This window comes from Haliotis rufescens, unplaced genomic scaffold, assembly GCF_023055435.1.
Source record: "Haliotis rufescens isolate VD_foot unplaced genomic scaffold, xgHalRufe1.0.p SCAF_4, whole genome shotgun sequence".
Lineage (NCBI taxonomy): Eukaryota > Metazoa > Mollusca > Gastropoda > Lepetellida > Haliotidae > Haliotis > Haliotis rufescens.
In genome coordinates this window covers 22,512,437-22,527,642 of record NW_025964112.1, presented here as the reverse complement: position 1 = coordinate 22,527,642, position 15,206 = coordinate 22,512,437, and the positions used below count along the sequence as shown (strand labels likewise).

Sequence of the window (15,206 nt, the reverse complement as noted above, 5' to 3'; positions counted from 1 at the left end):
TCTGGCACTGATGACACAAATGTTGTTATCTGATTGCTTAATCTGGTTGGAAATAGGTCTATTTATGGGCTACCTTTTTCCTTTATAGCCAGTTGTAATGCTGCTTGGTGAAGCTTCCATTCTGTTGCCGATGGTTTGGCAATGATCAAGCAGTGAAATAATAAGCTTTACTCAGGAGCGGCACTTTGTTAATTTTTTGTCAAGCGGACAGACTAAATCTTTTGTTTGCTTGCTTTGTGTTTAACACGGTATGAGGAATATACCAGCTATATGGCGGTGGTCTGTAAATAATCAAGTCTGGACCAGACAATCCAGTTTTTGATATTATGAGCATAATCTGTGCAATTGGAGCCTGCAGTGCAATTAGGAAAATCAGAGTTCAATGGTGTGAGCACAGCAAGCCACACAAACATCAACCAGTTTCTGTTACAGCTGATATCTGTCTTCCATGGTGGTCAGCCAAACGCATTTTGATCATTCTCATCCTATAATGTGGCTGTCCTCTTTGTCCCATCTAACATGGCAATAAATGAATCTATAGGCTTTTTGTTTGTTTGTTTGTTGTTTAACGCGGAACTCCAGCTATATGACAGCCATCTGTTAGTAATCAAGTCTAGACCAAACAATCCAGTGATTAACCTTATGAGCATTGATATACACAATCTGGATATGCATCAACCAAGTCACCGATTCTGACCACCCATCCCTTTTAGTCACCAAGTACGACAAGCATGGGTTGCTGAAGACCTGTTCTTTACACATATCTTCATGATTCCATAGGTAACTGTATACAGTAGAATAATGTTCAAAGATATGTGTGTACAAGAAAAAAACCAGAAAACAATATTCTTAAAAGATATAAGACAATAATTATTTTACCCAAAGAGCTGTACTACTTGGGCATCGCAAAACATTTCAAAAACATAATATAATTGGTTACCTGTGATAATTTTCCTTTGAATCCATATCATCGTCTTCAAAGAGACACTGTCCTAAAGAGCTAGTGTCTCCATTAGAGCCCCTACTTTCCTTGACACTAAAACAACAAAGTTTGACTTGACTATTTGGGTCATTGATCAATGTCAATTTCTTTAAAGTTTCAATAATTTCATTTCATGCCAGAAAATGATCAATTTAATTCCAACAAATAAGCATTCCACTTAGTTCTCACAGAATGTTTCATTTAAAAACATCTACTTAGCACTAACATAATCAACATATGTACAATGTTGAAACTGACTGATAGGCTGGAATAAGGTGGACAAACCTGGTGAATACTGGAGACACATCTGGGGAGTTAGTTCTTGGTGAGACATTACTAGCTGTCAACACATGGTTCTTGTGGCCACCAACTTCAGCCTTGTTTTCACTCACATGAACTGTGTGGGAAAGAAATCAAACATGTAAATGTGATCATAATTCTAGTAATGTTATTATGGTACTGATTACCCGACAACCCTCAAATTTAGGGGCCGTCAAACCATGTGTTTCTCCACCCAAAATATCAGCACTCTCTAACTTCAACATTGCATTTAGCTACGTCTAGCCACTAGACAAGATTTCAGATCTGGTAATCTTTCTTTCTGCCTAAAGTACACTACTAATCATAACCAATATATGCAACAATAAATCTAATGAACATGTACAACTAAATCTACTTACATAAAATACATAATTCTTGAATGAACATGTTGGAAAACTTGTGTTTCCCCATGAATCAATACAATGCTTTGTTGCTACAAACCTGTTTTTCCTTGTTTGATATTGCAAAGCAATTCCTGCACCTTTTTGAGGTGCGCCAGGTCACTTTGGTCTGCTATCACATAAATGTTGTAGCCGGTGGCTAAGTCAAGGATCACTCGGTCGGGTCGGTTGATCAGACTCTTTATCTTATCGTTTATCTGTTTGGAAACAACATCTGATTGAGTAATTGCCATATTAACATGATCAAATATATGTAGAGTAGACATATGAGGTTTTACACAGTTCTAGCCTAGATTATCCAGTGTATTATTATTAGATTTCCATTCTATAATGATAAATACCCCAGACATATTAACAACTATGCCTTTGACTTGAGTTCGCAATGGAGCTCGATGGACCTAGGGAATGTATTAAAAATGAAAAACACTGGATATTCAAGGATAGGGGTGAAATGATACAGCAAGGTCACGATACAATACGTATCACTATACAAAGGTCACAATATGATATGTATCACGAAACACACATTTACGTCAAAATCGCATGGAAGCTTCTTGACAATAAATATTTCTGAGCAGGTTCAAAAGGAAAAGCTAGCTGTAGACACATGTTCATAATGGCTATTTTTAGTAATGAACTTGAAACGCTAATTACAACACATTTTCCTATATCTTACTGATAGAAATGCTAGGGGTCATCAAACGAGTAGTAAGGAATTTATTTCAGCAAGTATATGTCTTGTATTGATACAGACAAGAACGTTTCATGTATCGTCTTGTCACATGAAAACTCACGATGTGCCGATGTATCGTTTCACCTCTATTCAAGGATGACACTTTTTCAGCAAAATTTCAATCTGGAACAGTGTTACCAATTGTTTGCAGTATGGACCTCTGGCTTCATAAACCTGCAGCCACCAGTCATGATTATGATAACATACGAGACAGTAGTTCAAAATAAAACAAGAACTTGCTGGGATAACTTAACCTAGAATCTTTACATAAGTAATATTGTGGATGTACCTTAATCAGGCTTTGGGGCCTCTTAATTTGACAATTTCTGACAATTAGGAGCTTGTAGTTGACATCTTATACATCCTGAATCAAGACCTTGAAACAAACTTAAGTTGGTCCAGTAATAAGCATTAGAGTTTAGAGATCATAAGGATCATAAGGACAAGTAGACATTTGCCTTTATTAAGGGTTTTGTCATATGTTATCACTATAAGGACTTTTGGACTAAAACTGTTCGTTTCTATCGGTGGACATCAGACATTTTAGATCAGAAGTAACAGACACCATACTGATAATCAAAGCCTGACTTACTTGCAAATTGACAACTGGACTTTCTCTCTTGGTGTTGATCCAAAGTTGACACTTCCAATGGACACCTTCGGGTGCCACTACCATTTTGCCTGTCTTGTAGTCGCCAATGTATGACCCCACACCCTTGTATTTGACCCTACCCCGAACCTCTGCATACAGACCTGGGTCTTTCATCTTGTCTGAAGAAAACAGTTCTCACTCAGAAAACTGGATGTCAAAATCATTGAAACTATTTGACACTCATCAACAGAATAAAAATAACTATATCATGTATATGGAGCCAGTCTTTAGTCATGTGAGCCGCAAGTCCAAACCTGAGTGACAAAGTCTGGTCTAGTAAAGAAAGCTAATAATAGACTTAAAGAGTCCATACAACATTATAACCTAATGAATATGATGCTCATACCCAAGTGAAGCTACTATTTGACAAGAAACATGTGTAGCTTGTAGCAGTTTGTGCCACGAGTCTGAAACCATTGGTTCTCGTAAGCAAAGTTAATATAGTCCATATATATATAACACTAAAATCGACTGAAAGTGGCACTCAAGGATTTTTCAAGACCAACTCATGAGCAAATAATCAGCCACAAGTCTACAGTAAAGGGACAGTACATCGACTGTTTCATGTGCTGTTAAATCATGCATGAAATTATTTCTGAGTGTGCCTTCACATGCTGCAATTGCCTGATTCTGTTTTCAAACCAAACAATATAGTTCCGCACAGTGAAGCCAACAACGTAAGCGCTGCACAGAGTAAACTTGCTTCAGTCTTTTATTTTAAAATAGAGGCAAATCTAAGACAAAGCTTGTGTATTTTTCTTACGTCTGAGTTACAAAATACTAATTGCCAGCTTGATTAGAGCCAGCCAAGTTCCCATGTCACATCTCACTAAGTCCATTCATGTGTATTTCATCTGTTCCATCTGGGATGAGTCTACACATTTAGATACACAGTCTTCACAAAATATTTAAACTTTCATTGAGAAAATATCCTAAAAACGTGAAAAACTATTTTCATTTGTGTACTTATCCTCCACATCCTGTCACTGATACCTTACAGAGAGCAAGTGATATACAGTCACTTTGATTTGTAAAGCTATATTGTCATGCACCTCAGTCGCAGATGTAGTTGAATATGTTTATAATAATGCAAAACAATATGTAAAGCACACCCAAAGGCTTGCATTGGGTCTGTTCATATGTCAGAAACAATGTGTGTGTTTACAAATAAGAGTAAAGTCCAGTCACTGGAGCAGAAACAGAATAAGGTGAGCAGAACAGAGTAAGAGTGGCGGTTATCTGCTACTGTTTACACACAAATCTTCAGAACAGATGATGTTTGCCCCGTCAAGAATTCCCAAATGGGAATGAAGAAGTTCCTACTTCATGTACATGATGTAAATACAGTCATAATTAATGTCATGGCTTAAAGTCTTTAATTGGCATGTACGTGATCAGTGATGGCTTTGTCAAGATGACTTTTATTCCATTGACAACAGGACCAAAAACAAGAGAGGCTCAATGTTACATTATTGTACTGAATGCAATGTTTAACAATGTTTAAATACCTCTGACAAAAAGAAAATTGGAACTCGAAACAAAAGAATTCAAATTTGAACAAAATAACATTTCGTTTCCAATTTGCCTGCCGAAGGCACTTAGTTTGGACCTAGGTAAATCCCTGGATGCTAAGCAATACAGGACAAATATTGTTTTTAATTCAGCTGCAGAATTTGTGTTCAAGGACTGTCGATTAATGCAAAATCTGGAGAATGAAAACACATGTTCTGACATTAGCAGCTGGTCATGTTAACTTATGTTAAGTATGGAAAAATCACTGTTGATTTGAATTGTCAACATGACACAAAGCCAAACAATTCTATCAACCAAATATGGTATGGATATCACATATAAAATTAAGGTGTTCTGTTCCATAAAATTGCTGTTTGAACTATCTCTGCAGGGATGGAAATTAGCACTACCACAGAACAATTTTACTAATCATGCAAATGTTGAAGGTATCTTAAGGGCTAGTAGAATTTCAAAACATTTGGGGGGAAGCTAGGCCTATATGTAATCGATATTCAAGCTAGTAGATTTCCTTGGTCAAATTATATCCTTGCTTAAAGCTATAACTTAGTTAAGAAGTCCAGAACATCCGAGAGGAAAGAAGCCATTCTGCCAAAATATAAGTGACAACGCCCACTTCACTACCTTACTTCTGCATCTTATGCAGTAATAACCTCAAAATATGATTTTCAACCTGTTTTCCTCAGACATTAACGGAAGTACCGTAACTGTTTCTATGAACTCTTCATAGAATCTATATCTTTTGTGCAAATGACCGAGTTCATAATCGTACACATGTGGATAATCAAAACACACTTCCTAACAATAATATTGTCAATATTATGAAGTTACGATAATTTCTTTAAACAAGCACGTGTTTTGTTCCATTTCTTTAATGCTTGCCAAGTTTGCATCCCATTAATGACTACCGGTGATGCTGGCGCCTACAACGTTAGGGAACCTTTACTGAGGCTGTAAGAATGCTTTGCCCGGTAGGCTTGGCTTAGATGAGCTTGTCGCGAAACATTTTACTGTGTTAGTGTCCCTTCACCGTTAACCGGTACGGAATGACAAATCCAGTTCACAGTCATAACATTACAACACGACAGTACATAGTTACCTTGGTAGATGGAAAATCAGTCGAAATTAGATAATCATTATTTATCAACACTGGTTTACACACAAGTACAGTTCTTCCACAATTTTCGCGGGTAACTTTACCGGAAGTGGTCTGCTGCAACTCCGAGATATATTCCACAGAACTGTTTCTAATATATGTTTTTATTAGGTCGATTTTAAAGGAGATTAAATTTCACCATCGGCACATTGAGCAATACATACAACAAATCAACAAATACTTGCACAGTTTTATTAATAATCTTCTGTATTTAATCACAAACATACTGGGAAATATATGAAGATACACATACTTCACCCAACCTCACTCTCTTGTTGTATACAAGTGTGATACAAATGTTATTGTACATATACAGACATTTTAAGCTGTAGATCTAATATAATATATTATTGTATATTGATATCTAATATGCAAACATGTAAGTTATAGAGTAACCTTTATGAAATGGAAAAGCACGTATGGAGGTGCGGGTACAGGGGTGTACACGTAATTATAAAGACCACACGTTACATTTATATGAATATCTTTGCTTTTAAATATTGGTAATTGGTGTCGTCATGGTAAATTTTAGCACCAAGGAAATTTAATTTGATATAGATCTAGATTTGGACTCTCGGTACAATATCCTGTACATTATAAACTGTGACGTCAGATGGTTCTGGAATTTGATTGTTTGTCATGGAAGTATATTAATCATTTTAAAACATCAATCTATATACCAAGCGGTCCGGTGTCCTATCATTTTCACCCAAAGAAATTTGTTTGCATGGATCCCTAAAACTTATAGAGAGGTTTACACTTAATAGGAACATTTTGGATTACAGTTCAAAATAATATGCATCGCCTAGATCTCCATAGATGGAACACTTCTCGGAGACGCATATCTGTTTCTTACGAATTCATTAAAAAAATATAATACATGTTTATCAAGGGGTAATATTTTGAGTAACAGCTCAGCTAAAATTTGCCTTTTTTCAGTCGCCGCAAATCGTCGGGAGCGGAGTAACTGGTCGCAGTATGTGCGCTTTTACATATATCGCTAGACTGTACCCCAGTCGATTAAGCGGGCACCTGCTCTTTTGAACTTGGTACCGTCTTTGATGGATATTATATCTTGGCGTTTTCTAGCACGCGCAGGGTATTTGTTTTACTAGTTTCGACGAGACTATATGCTCGCGTATTTTACAAAATAGTATCTATGTCAGTTTATCCAATCACAACACTACAAGAAACGTATTTTCAAATCAATTTGTTTTAAATTAAACATATTGTTGTGTGTGTTTACTGATATATTTCTTTCAAAATCAAACAAAGTAGTTCGAGATTAGCAATGTTTACAAGATGGTGGCCTGTGATGGTTGGTAGGGACGCGAGAAACACTTGACCGGGAGCAGAATTAGAGTTGGATCCTTACACAACATTGTGACGGTCGCCACTTACTACTAAGGTTTGTATGTTCACTTGCCTTGTATATGTTTTGTGTCTTTGAACGTTCATGAAAGAAGGACATATCCTCGTGGATAATTACTATTTTCAGTTATCAATATTTATTCGATCACTTGATTGCCTTAGTGTATGATATGTGACCGTACAATATCAGAAATAACTCTAAGATTTCAACTAGCCCTGATATTGATACGAATAAATCGTAAGGCCATCCCTCGATAAATTTTACGCATTTCCTACCAGACCTGAGGATAAGTCTATCATTGCCGACACCACACATGCAGGTGTCAGTCATGCACTTACTTACTTGAATTTCGTAACGCAAACGAACTCGTACCCCTTCGTAACTCATTTACCCTTTAAATTAGAAACTTCATAACCCTATGTTGTATTTCAATATATTCCTTTACTTAAGAAATAAACGATGAGCGCGAGTTGTTTATCGTACAATAAAACACTGCAGGAAGAATAAACCAAGAGGGGCCCAGCCCCGAGTGGTTTATTCTCCCAGCAGTGTTTTATAGTTTGAAAAACAACGACCATGAGTTGTTTAGTATCTATATGAGATATCAACATTACACACAGCATCTTGAAGGATGTTAGTAAAAGGTACACGCTTTAACAAATATTTAACCATATGTTGTTGTTCTTGGTCATGATAAATATCACCCTTTCGCATTTACATTATATGTTGTTTAGATCGACAGAGCTCCAGATAAGCTGCGTATCTGCGTAAAATACGCATCAGAAATGCAGAAATACGCAGTCAAATAAAATCCAAGCGTATCAAATACGCAACAAACATTACAGATATGCTACAAAAATAAAACTTGTGCGTATCATCAAAATATTGTGAAGTAACCCTGCATATTCGATTAGCAAATCAGCAACTTATTTTGAAATAATAAACGGGCATTCCGTCAACCTTGCCAAACTCCACGATGACAGTTACATCATGATCATTTGCCATCACACTTTCTTGTGGAAGTATCGTGGTATTTTTGAGTCCTTTAAAGCTCTCGAACCCACATGACACCAGTTTGCAGGGACTAGATGAATAGTGTTTTTTAAATATTTAACTTAAATACCCACATGTGTAAAAACTAGTGGGTAACAGAAATTTGAATACCCAGATAGAATTCCTGATACCCAATTATTTTAGAATGCATGAGTAAAATACCCACATCACCAAAAGCTTATCTGGAGCTCTGGATCTATCAACTTAATATAAGATATAGCGTACTTCATTGCTTATCTCATTGGGCTACAATATATTACTTTCGATTTGGGGAACGAAATTGCTCCTTTCAAGGGGTACAAATTCATTTGGGTTTCAATTGACATTTACTTATGGGCTCCTTGATGCCAGCTGCAACTGAGAATGTTTTTTTGTCTTAAGTGACATTTGTATTTAGTTAATGGAGTTTGAATTAAGTTTTCATTGCACAGTCACAATAAGCTACCCATGCATTTGCCCAAGACTATGATGCATATATTGAATGCTGAATATGACAGAATATTAGGTGTGATGACAGCTCAGAATTGTCTGGATGCTGATGGTGTCCAACTTCTATATGTCACTCATCCTCTGTCTCTCCATGGCTAGCTTTTCGGTAAACCTTTACATGGATCCAATCTTATAGTTCTAATCACGAATTACCTGCCCTTGACTTCCAGTTTCCAATCTGATTGCCTACGCTGCTTGGTGAAACGTACCCTTCAGAATGTGAGTTACAAACCAGTCTCAATGTTGGGTCCCCCAGTCCCATTGATTCAGACTGAGTTTGCGAGAAATTCAACTGACACGCAAGATGGAAAGGATATGTTCATGTCCATTAAAAGTAGCGATAGCTTTCATTTACAGGTTCTATAAGTTGCCTCCCTCACCCTTTCCCTCATGTTGATGTTTGATTGGTCGGTAAGATGTTAATGAAAATCAAGGGTTGGTAATTTGCGATTGCAAGAACACTGGGAATGGATCCAGGGGTTGTGTAGCTTTACTGAAATGCTACTGCTAGCCGTATAGATACGGACGATGTGTGTCACAGTGATGTATTTGTGTCTGCAGATGAGTGTCTCCCATGATGAGGATCACTTTGACTTCAACAAGCTGGAGCGGGAACTAAAGGCTGCTGTGACAGCTGATGAAAAGTACACCAGGGAAAATGATGCTAAAATCCGAGCTGTTCATCAAAAAGTTGCCAGCTATGATGAATTCAGGTAACTGTCAGATGTCGCTCATACCTGAATGTGCAGCTCAATGTTCTAGTATCACTGATTTAATATTACTTACATATGGATCTTTCATAAGAAGCAACCATGTGCAGTGAGTCGTGTGTATATAAAATCATTGAAATAAATGTCTTCAAATATTTCACCAAATTCATCTGTGTGCTTTAATACCTACTCCAGCCATGTACTAAGCTGCTAACTATTCATATAGTGTTTGAAACTGGTCAACATTTGAAGAATTGTGATTGGTTTGACCATATCAATTGATGATCGATTAATGATTGGTCTAATCTCATTAAATTCAGATACTTGACGTTGATATGATATCTTTGTGCATGATGGTAAACTTTCTAATCAGTGTCAACTTTTCTAAATTATCGTTACGAATGAGCAAAACATTTAGACCAGCATATCTGGTATGTATCTCAAAATATGCTTAAACGACATTTACCAAACAGGGCTTGAGTTAGCGATATAAAACATGCACAAGTGCAACCTATTATTGAAAAATGCAACCTAATAGTTATGTCTACATGCACCAAGTGCACATCAAAATATTTCAAATTTGTATCTGGCTAATGTCCACACAAAGTTAACATTTGAACACACACACAATGCCTTAAAGTTTCTTTGTCAAACTACACCACAAATCCCTGTGTTCTTGTAATTTGTCAATCTGTCTTGGGCTTGACATCATCAAACTGTGGTCAGTTACATAAGAACAAGATCACAGTTGCTTTTGCCTTTGTGAAAATGTAAACTCTTTTGTTCGGAGACAACCTACAGACTAGTTGTATTGTTCACAGGGAAATAGTTATGGCATCACATCTGAAACCCCTTGAGAAAGGGGACAAGATCGAAGGCAAGTTTGTACAGCCATGGAACATGCATGCAGACAAGAAAAAACACCCACAGCATTCCAAGGATTCGGAAACAAAAGAGGTGAATATGTACATAGACCATAGCTTCCTCATACATAATTCCTGATACTGCTCACCCCCAGAAGGGGTACCCTGTGGAACAACCAGATCAGAATAGGTTCTAAGTAAACACATTCTTGTTAAATGAGCTGGTCAGGTACGGGTGGACCACTTTATATCTAACGCACTGCAATTATATAAGCAAAGTTATGTCCCTTGGGAGTGCCAGAAGGCTGTGATCATGGCTCCAAATCCCAGATTCACCCTCATTATGTTTCTGGGTTTGTCAGCGTGTAGTGTTTTGCAAAAGTAATAAATAATTCAGGCTTTCCTCCCACATTTTGCAGATGCCCTGCTATAACTGAAATATTGTTCAAAGCAGCGCTCAACCCATAAATCACTCATGAGATCAGGCTGGATGACTGCTCTTGCAATGATTCGTGTGATCCAGACACAATAACGTTCAGGCGACCATCACCCTCTCCAAATAATTACATGTTTTTCTACATAGATTTATCTTCTTGTTTATCAGGGACCAACCAAAGTGCCTCAAAACAGCCAGGAATTTGTGAGAGAATGGAGGAGACTGGCGTTGGACAAGAAATACCACTTCCTCACCGAAATTGGGCCACAAAAGTTGGAAAACATTTTTAAACCTGAAATAAGTTTTGGGTTGCTTGGTGATTTTCTTGTAGTTTTGCTGGAAGGATCACAGGAGGAGCTACACATTGTGCTGAACATTCTGGAAGCTTTCAGTCGGACCAATCGGTTCAGTCTCTCTTTCCAGTTCATGAGTTCGAAGGAAAAGGAAGCTTGTGAAAAACTGTTTCAAAAACTTGAAGGCCTGAATGAATGTTCTGACAGGATAACATCTTTAAGAAGTGTTTATTGTTTGAAGAAATAAAACTGTATGAAAAAGCTGTGTTCTGTTAGCTACCCTGCAGTGAAAGTCAATGGAAAGTCAATAGAAAATATTGTCATGATTCATAGGGAGATAGATTTACATGGGTTATTTTTTTATGAGTCCATGAGACTGCAAACATTAGCATATATCACATACAAGATAATTATGTGGTCACAACCAGTGTAGGTAATAGAGTACTGACACTCACTCCAGGGGAGTGAGACCTGTATTCATGGCAGCCCTAGGCAAAGTCGTCCCAGCATTTTCTCGAGGTGGGCTGTCACTGCTGTGAATGATTAAGTCTGGCATGATCAACCTGGTTCCAGGACCTCTGGGATGTACCGATTTACCTGTGAGGTTGCCTCTTGTAAGACACAACCCGAAATCATTCCCAGCTCCCCCCCCCCCTCCCCCCGTTCCTGTGCCTCAAGGGGCAGTGGTTTCACGCTGAAGGCCCCGAGTTCAATTCCTTATTTGTTGCTGGAACATTGCTAAAAGCAGTGTAAAGTCACACATACTTACTCTCCCGTGCCTCTACAAGACTCATTCGTCAATCCCTGACATGGCACAGTTTCGTCGGACCAATGGATTTTCCGCCAGGGTTCTCAGATTCCAGGCGGAGCTCGTGAACGCCATGCCTACCTCTCATGGTGATCTGCCAGTAGTAAGGGGTTTGATTACTCTCCAGCATGCCATTCCCCCTGCTCTCAAGCGGTTCCTCGATGTTCTAGACAGACGTCGATTGCGTAGGGCTCCACTGTAGCGGACGGGACGTCGTTGCTATCGTCGTTATAATCAAAGAGTAGTGTCCTATCGTCAAGCTGTGATGTTACAGGAGGTCGCCCAGTTGAGGCCCGATACCTTTGAAGGGCAGTCAAGTTTTGAATGTTTTGGAAAACGGCAGATTTAAATTACCAAATTTGATGCATGAACATATGAATCTTGTAGATCGAAAGAGTAGCATGCTGCACGTGCATGCCACGGAGAGTTCTGACATCGCCGTCAAACACGAACCTTTACGATGGAACAAGTCATAATCATCATTGCCAAAACAGTTGCAATTACAGGTGGCACGTTATAATTGATTATCTCAGTTGAGCTTTTTTCCAGGTGTATACATTGTGTTCGCTCGTGTGTAGTTTGTTGTTTAATGTTGCAGCAATATTCCTATATGACCGTGGCCTGTAAGTAATCGACTCCGGGCCAGAAAATCCAGTGTTTGATATTTTGAGCAACGATCCGCACAGTTCACGCGGCATCAACGAAGTCATCGATTACAACCCAATCCATTTGGTCGCCCTTACGACCAGCACGGGTTGCTGGGAACCAATTCTAACATGCAATCCACACGGGGTAAAATACTTTGTATCTACTGTGTAGTTTAGTTGAAACATATTTTATTCTCATGAAAGGGATTGGGCACAAGTTATCACAACGTAGAACGCCCTCTCCCATAGATTTACATGTATGCTTATTTACAGTTAATAAATCAAATGACAGAAAGGAAAGGAAAGAGATAGAGAAACGTATGTACATTCGACATGTTCACACTGCTCACTCAAACCTTTTTGTTTTCTTTATATATGTATGTACATTCCTAAAAATGCTTGCGTTCACATGATTAGGTAAACTTGCATTTCCAACTAGCATCAGGTCAATATTTACATCACAGGTATGTTTCACAATTAACAATAGTGAGTGTATCAATTCGTTTCTAGCTGATTTAAATAAAGGACATTCAATGAAAAAATGATATCAAGTAACATACATAAGAATGACATAATTTTAAACTAAATTGCTTGGGTAATGGCAAAGTAATGTTTTTATTTTCGTTAATAAAAGTTTTAACTTTCATGCAAACTTCATTTACAATTTTAGAATCCAAATATACATGAAGTAAAGTCCCCCAAAAGAGCAAGTGTCAACTAACTTCATTTGAAAGTTCTCTTTAAATACAATCATGTATAACTCTAGTAATGAATCTGCACTGAAAATCTAATAGTTCAATATCTTTTGTACATGTTCTGATTTGAGAAAATAAACCTTTCCATGGATTATTTAAATTGAGGCAACTATGCCATCTGTTCGCACAACACTGGTGGCTATGCTGTAGTATGATGTTTATCATTAAACGAAAATCTTGAGCCTTTTGTGTGGGAAACCAAGTATACCAAGTATATTGAGGTGGGTTTTTTTATGTAAATGAAAATTGAAAGAAGTTGTTAGATATTATTATGTCTACTTAACATCACTCTTTCCTGCAACAGTTCGTAAAAGGTAATCTGTGGCTGGGTAATTTTGTGTAAAAATAAATCGGTTCAATGAAGACTACGGTGAGAAATGAATTTGCAAACACCTGATATCTACCATGTTTGCAATGTTGTAAATGTGTGCTGATCGGAAGTAAATTGGATTCTTTTTTTCAAATTTAAGATGTCTAAGATTCCCACCAGCAGTTGTGTATCATACAATATTTTTTTTATTTTTAAAAGTTTCAAATCAAAATATGTTTAAACGAATAGAACCATGTAGAAGTAATCTGTGAGTGCTGACTTAGTGCTGACAGTTAATTTTGGGGATAAAATATCGCTGTCTTAACATATTTTAACTGTTAATCAAGCATATGATAAAATCAACTGAGAGGTACAGTTTCTTGTGCTCCTCGGTTTATATGACGAAGGGCGGTCGGGTAGCCTAGTGGTTAAAGCGTTGGCTCGTCACGCTGAAGACCCGGGTTCAATTCCCGACATGGGTACAATGTGTGAAGCCCATTTCTGGTGTCCACCGCCGTGATATTGCTGGAATATTGCTAAAAGCGGCGTAAAACCATACTCACTCACTTATATGACGAAGGTCTGTTAAAATCTCGACCAGGCGATCAACTTGATTTTTTTGGCAACGATAATTATACTGCCAGACAAAAGAAGTATACATCCATGTTTGATTGTTACTAAAAATGAAACAAAGAAGAAATCGTTATTCGATCGATGGTGATGTTTTTGATATGGTTATCATAGTTGTGTTTTGACTTTAAGTTTGCAATGCTTTTATGACTGTTTTCAGCCAAGTAATGTTTTGATTACGTCTTTTATTTTATTTTTTTTCAAACCCAATGTTTCAGTGTGTACTTTCTTTTGCCCGCCCGTTTAGAAATCGAGTAATCCATTAAGTCCTGCCTCGTACGACTGGCTGGCGTATAGGTGCTGGGGGTCACTCTTAACCCGGACAGGGGCGGTCGGGTAGCCTAGTGGTTTAAGCGTTCGCTCGTCGCGCCGAAGACCCGGGTTCGATACCCGACATGGGAACAATGTGTGAAGCCAATTTCTGGTGTCCCCCGCCGTGATATTGCTGGAATATTGCTAAAAGCGGCGTAAAACTATACTCACTCACTCACTCACTCACTTAAAAATTAACCCGGACTCCCCACGGGGTTGGTGCGGAAGTCGAACATATCCCTGTATGAAAAAGTGGACAAATAAAAATACATCTCTCGATAAAAGGTATGTTAAAACAATATACCACACTTAAAGCCGCGTAGCGTGCGTAGGCTATACACATTGTACTGATCACCAAATCATTCCTTGAAAGGTCTTTCCATTTAATAAGGTAATCTCTCAGATATATGAAGTGGAACAAAATGTCTTAAAATAACGTACGCTCCCCTTTAAAACCAAACGTAGCATGTTGTTGTAAACAGAGTCATATCATCATAATTAGTATCAATTTTTAGTGATACAAATATTCTATGATCACAGCTAATTTTTATTCGATCAAATTCATCTTGTGGATGACATAAACGACACGCGCCTGCAATTAGTTGTTACGAAGATATTCAAGAACTTGGATACACCAACCAAAACAGGTCTTATAAAGCTTCTCGCACCTTACTACACTTAACCAATCATAGTTTAGTACTTCCTAAAGTCGACCAATCATATAGTGCGACTTATTGCTAAGAGGCAATTGAC

The 15,206-nt window shown here is 37.8% G+C and overlaps 2 protein-coding genes across 4 annotated transcripts in view; one reads left to right on the top strand and one right to left on the bottom strand.

The window, feature by feature from the left end:
* The window catches only part of LOC124132169 (ubiquitin carboxyl-terminal hydrolase 37-like), a 39,413-nt gene extending 33,569 nt beyond the window's left edge, over positions 1 to 5,844 (bottom strand). For all 3 annotated transcript variants that reach the window (XM_046495921.1, XM_046495922.1, XM_046495923.1), the window contains exons 1-5: positions 5,719 to 5,844; positions 3,030 to 3,208; positions 1,745 to 1,901; positions 1,268 to 1,379; positions 941 to 1,036 (exon numbers count right to left, since the gene is read on the bottom strand). In XM_046495921.1, coding sequence (XP_046351877.1) covers positions 941 to 1,036; positions 1,268 to 1,379; positions 1,745 to 1,901; positions 3,030 to 3,203 — 539 coding nt within the window. In that variant the 5' untranslated portion in view covers positions 3,204 to 3,208; positions 5,719 to 5,844. The remainder of the gene's footprint in view (positions 1 to 940; positions 1,037 to 1,267; positions 1,380 to 1,744; positions 1,902 to 3,029; positions 3,209 to 5,718) is intronic.
* A 1,193-nt stretch (positions 5,845 to 7,037) lies between these two features.
* LOC124132223 (coiled-coil domain-containing protein 103-like) lies at positions 7,038 to 11,254 on the top strand. The gene is made up of 4 exons (XM_046496007.2): positions 7,038 to 7,183; positions 9,251 to 9,402; positions 10,221 to 10,356; positions 10,867 to 11,254. The coding sequence occupies exons 2-4, from the start codon at positions 9,251 to 9,253 to the stop codon at positions 11,236 to 11,238; spliced, it is 660 nt and encodes a 219-aa protein (XP_046351963.2). The 5' UTR covers positions 7,038 to 7,183; the 3' UTR covers positions 11,239 to 11,254.
* Positions 11,255 to 15,206: the final 3,952 nt, after the last annotated feature.

Coding starts and splice junctions, on each gene's coding strand:
- LOC124132223 (XM_046496007.2), top strand. CDS start 9,251: ATGAGTGTCTCCCATGATGAGGATCACTTTGACTTCAACAAGCTGGAG. Junction 9,403..10,220: donor GCCAGCTATGATGAATTCAG/GTAACTGTCAGA, acceptor TATTGTTCACAG/GGAAATAGTTATGGCATCAC. Junction 10,357..10,866: donor AGGATTCGGAAACAAAAGAG/GTGAATATGTAC, acceptor CTTGTTTATCAG/GGACCAACCAAAGTGCCTCA.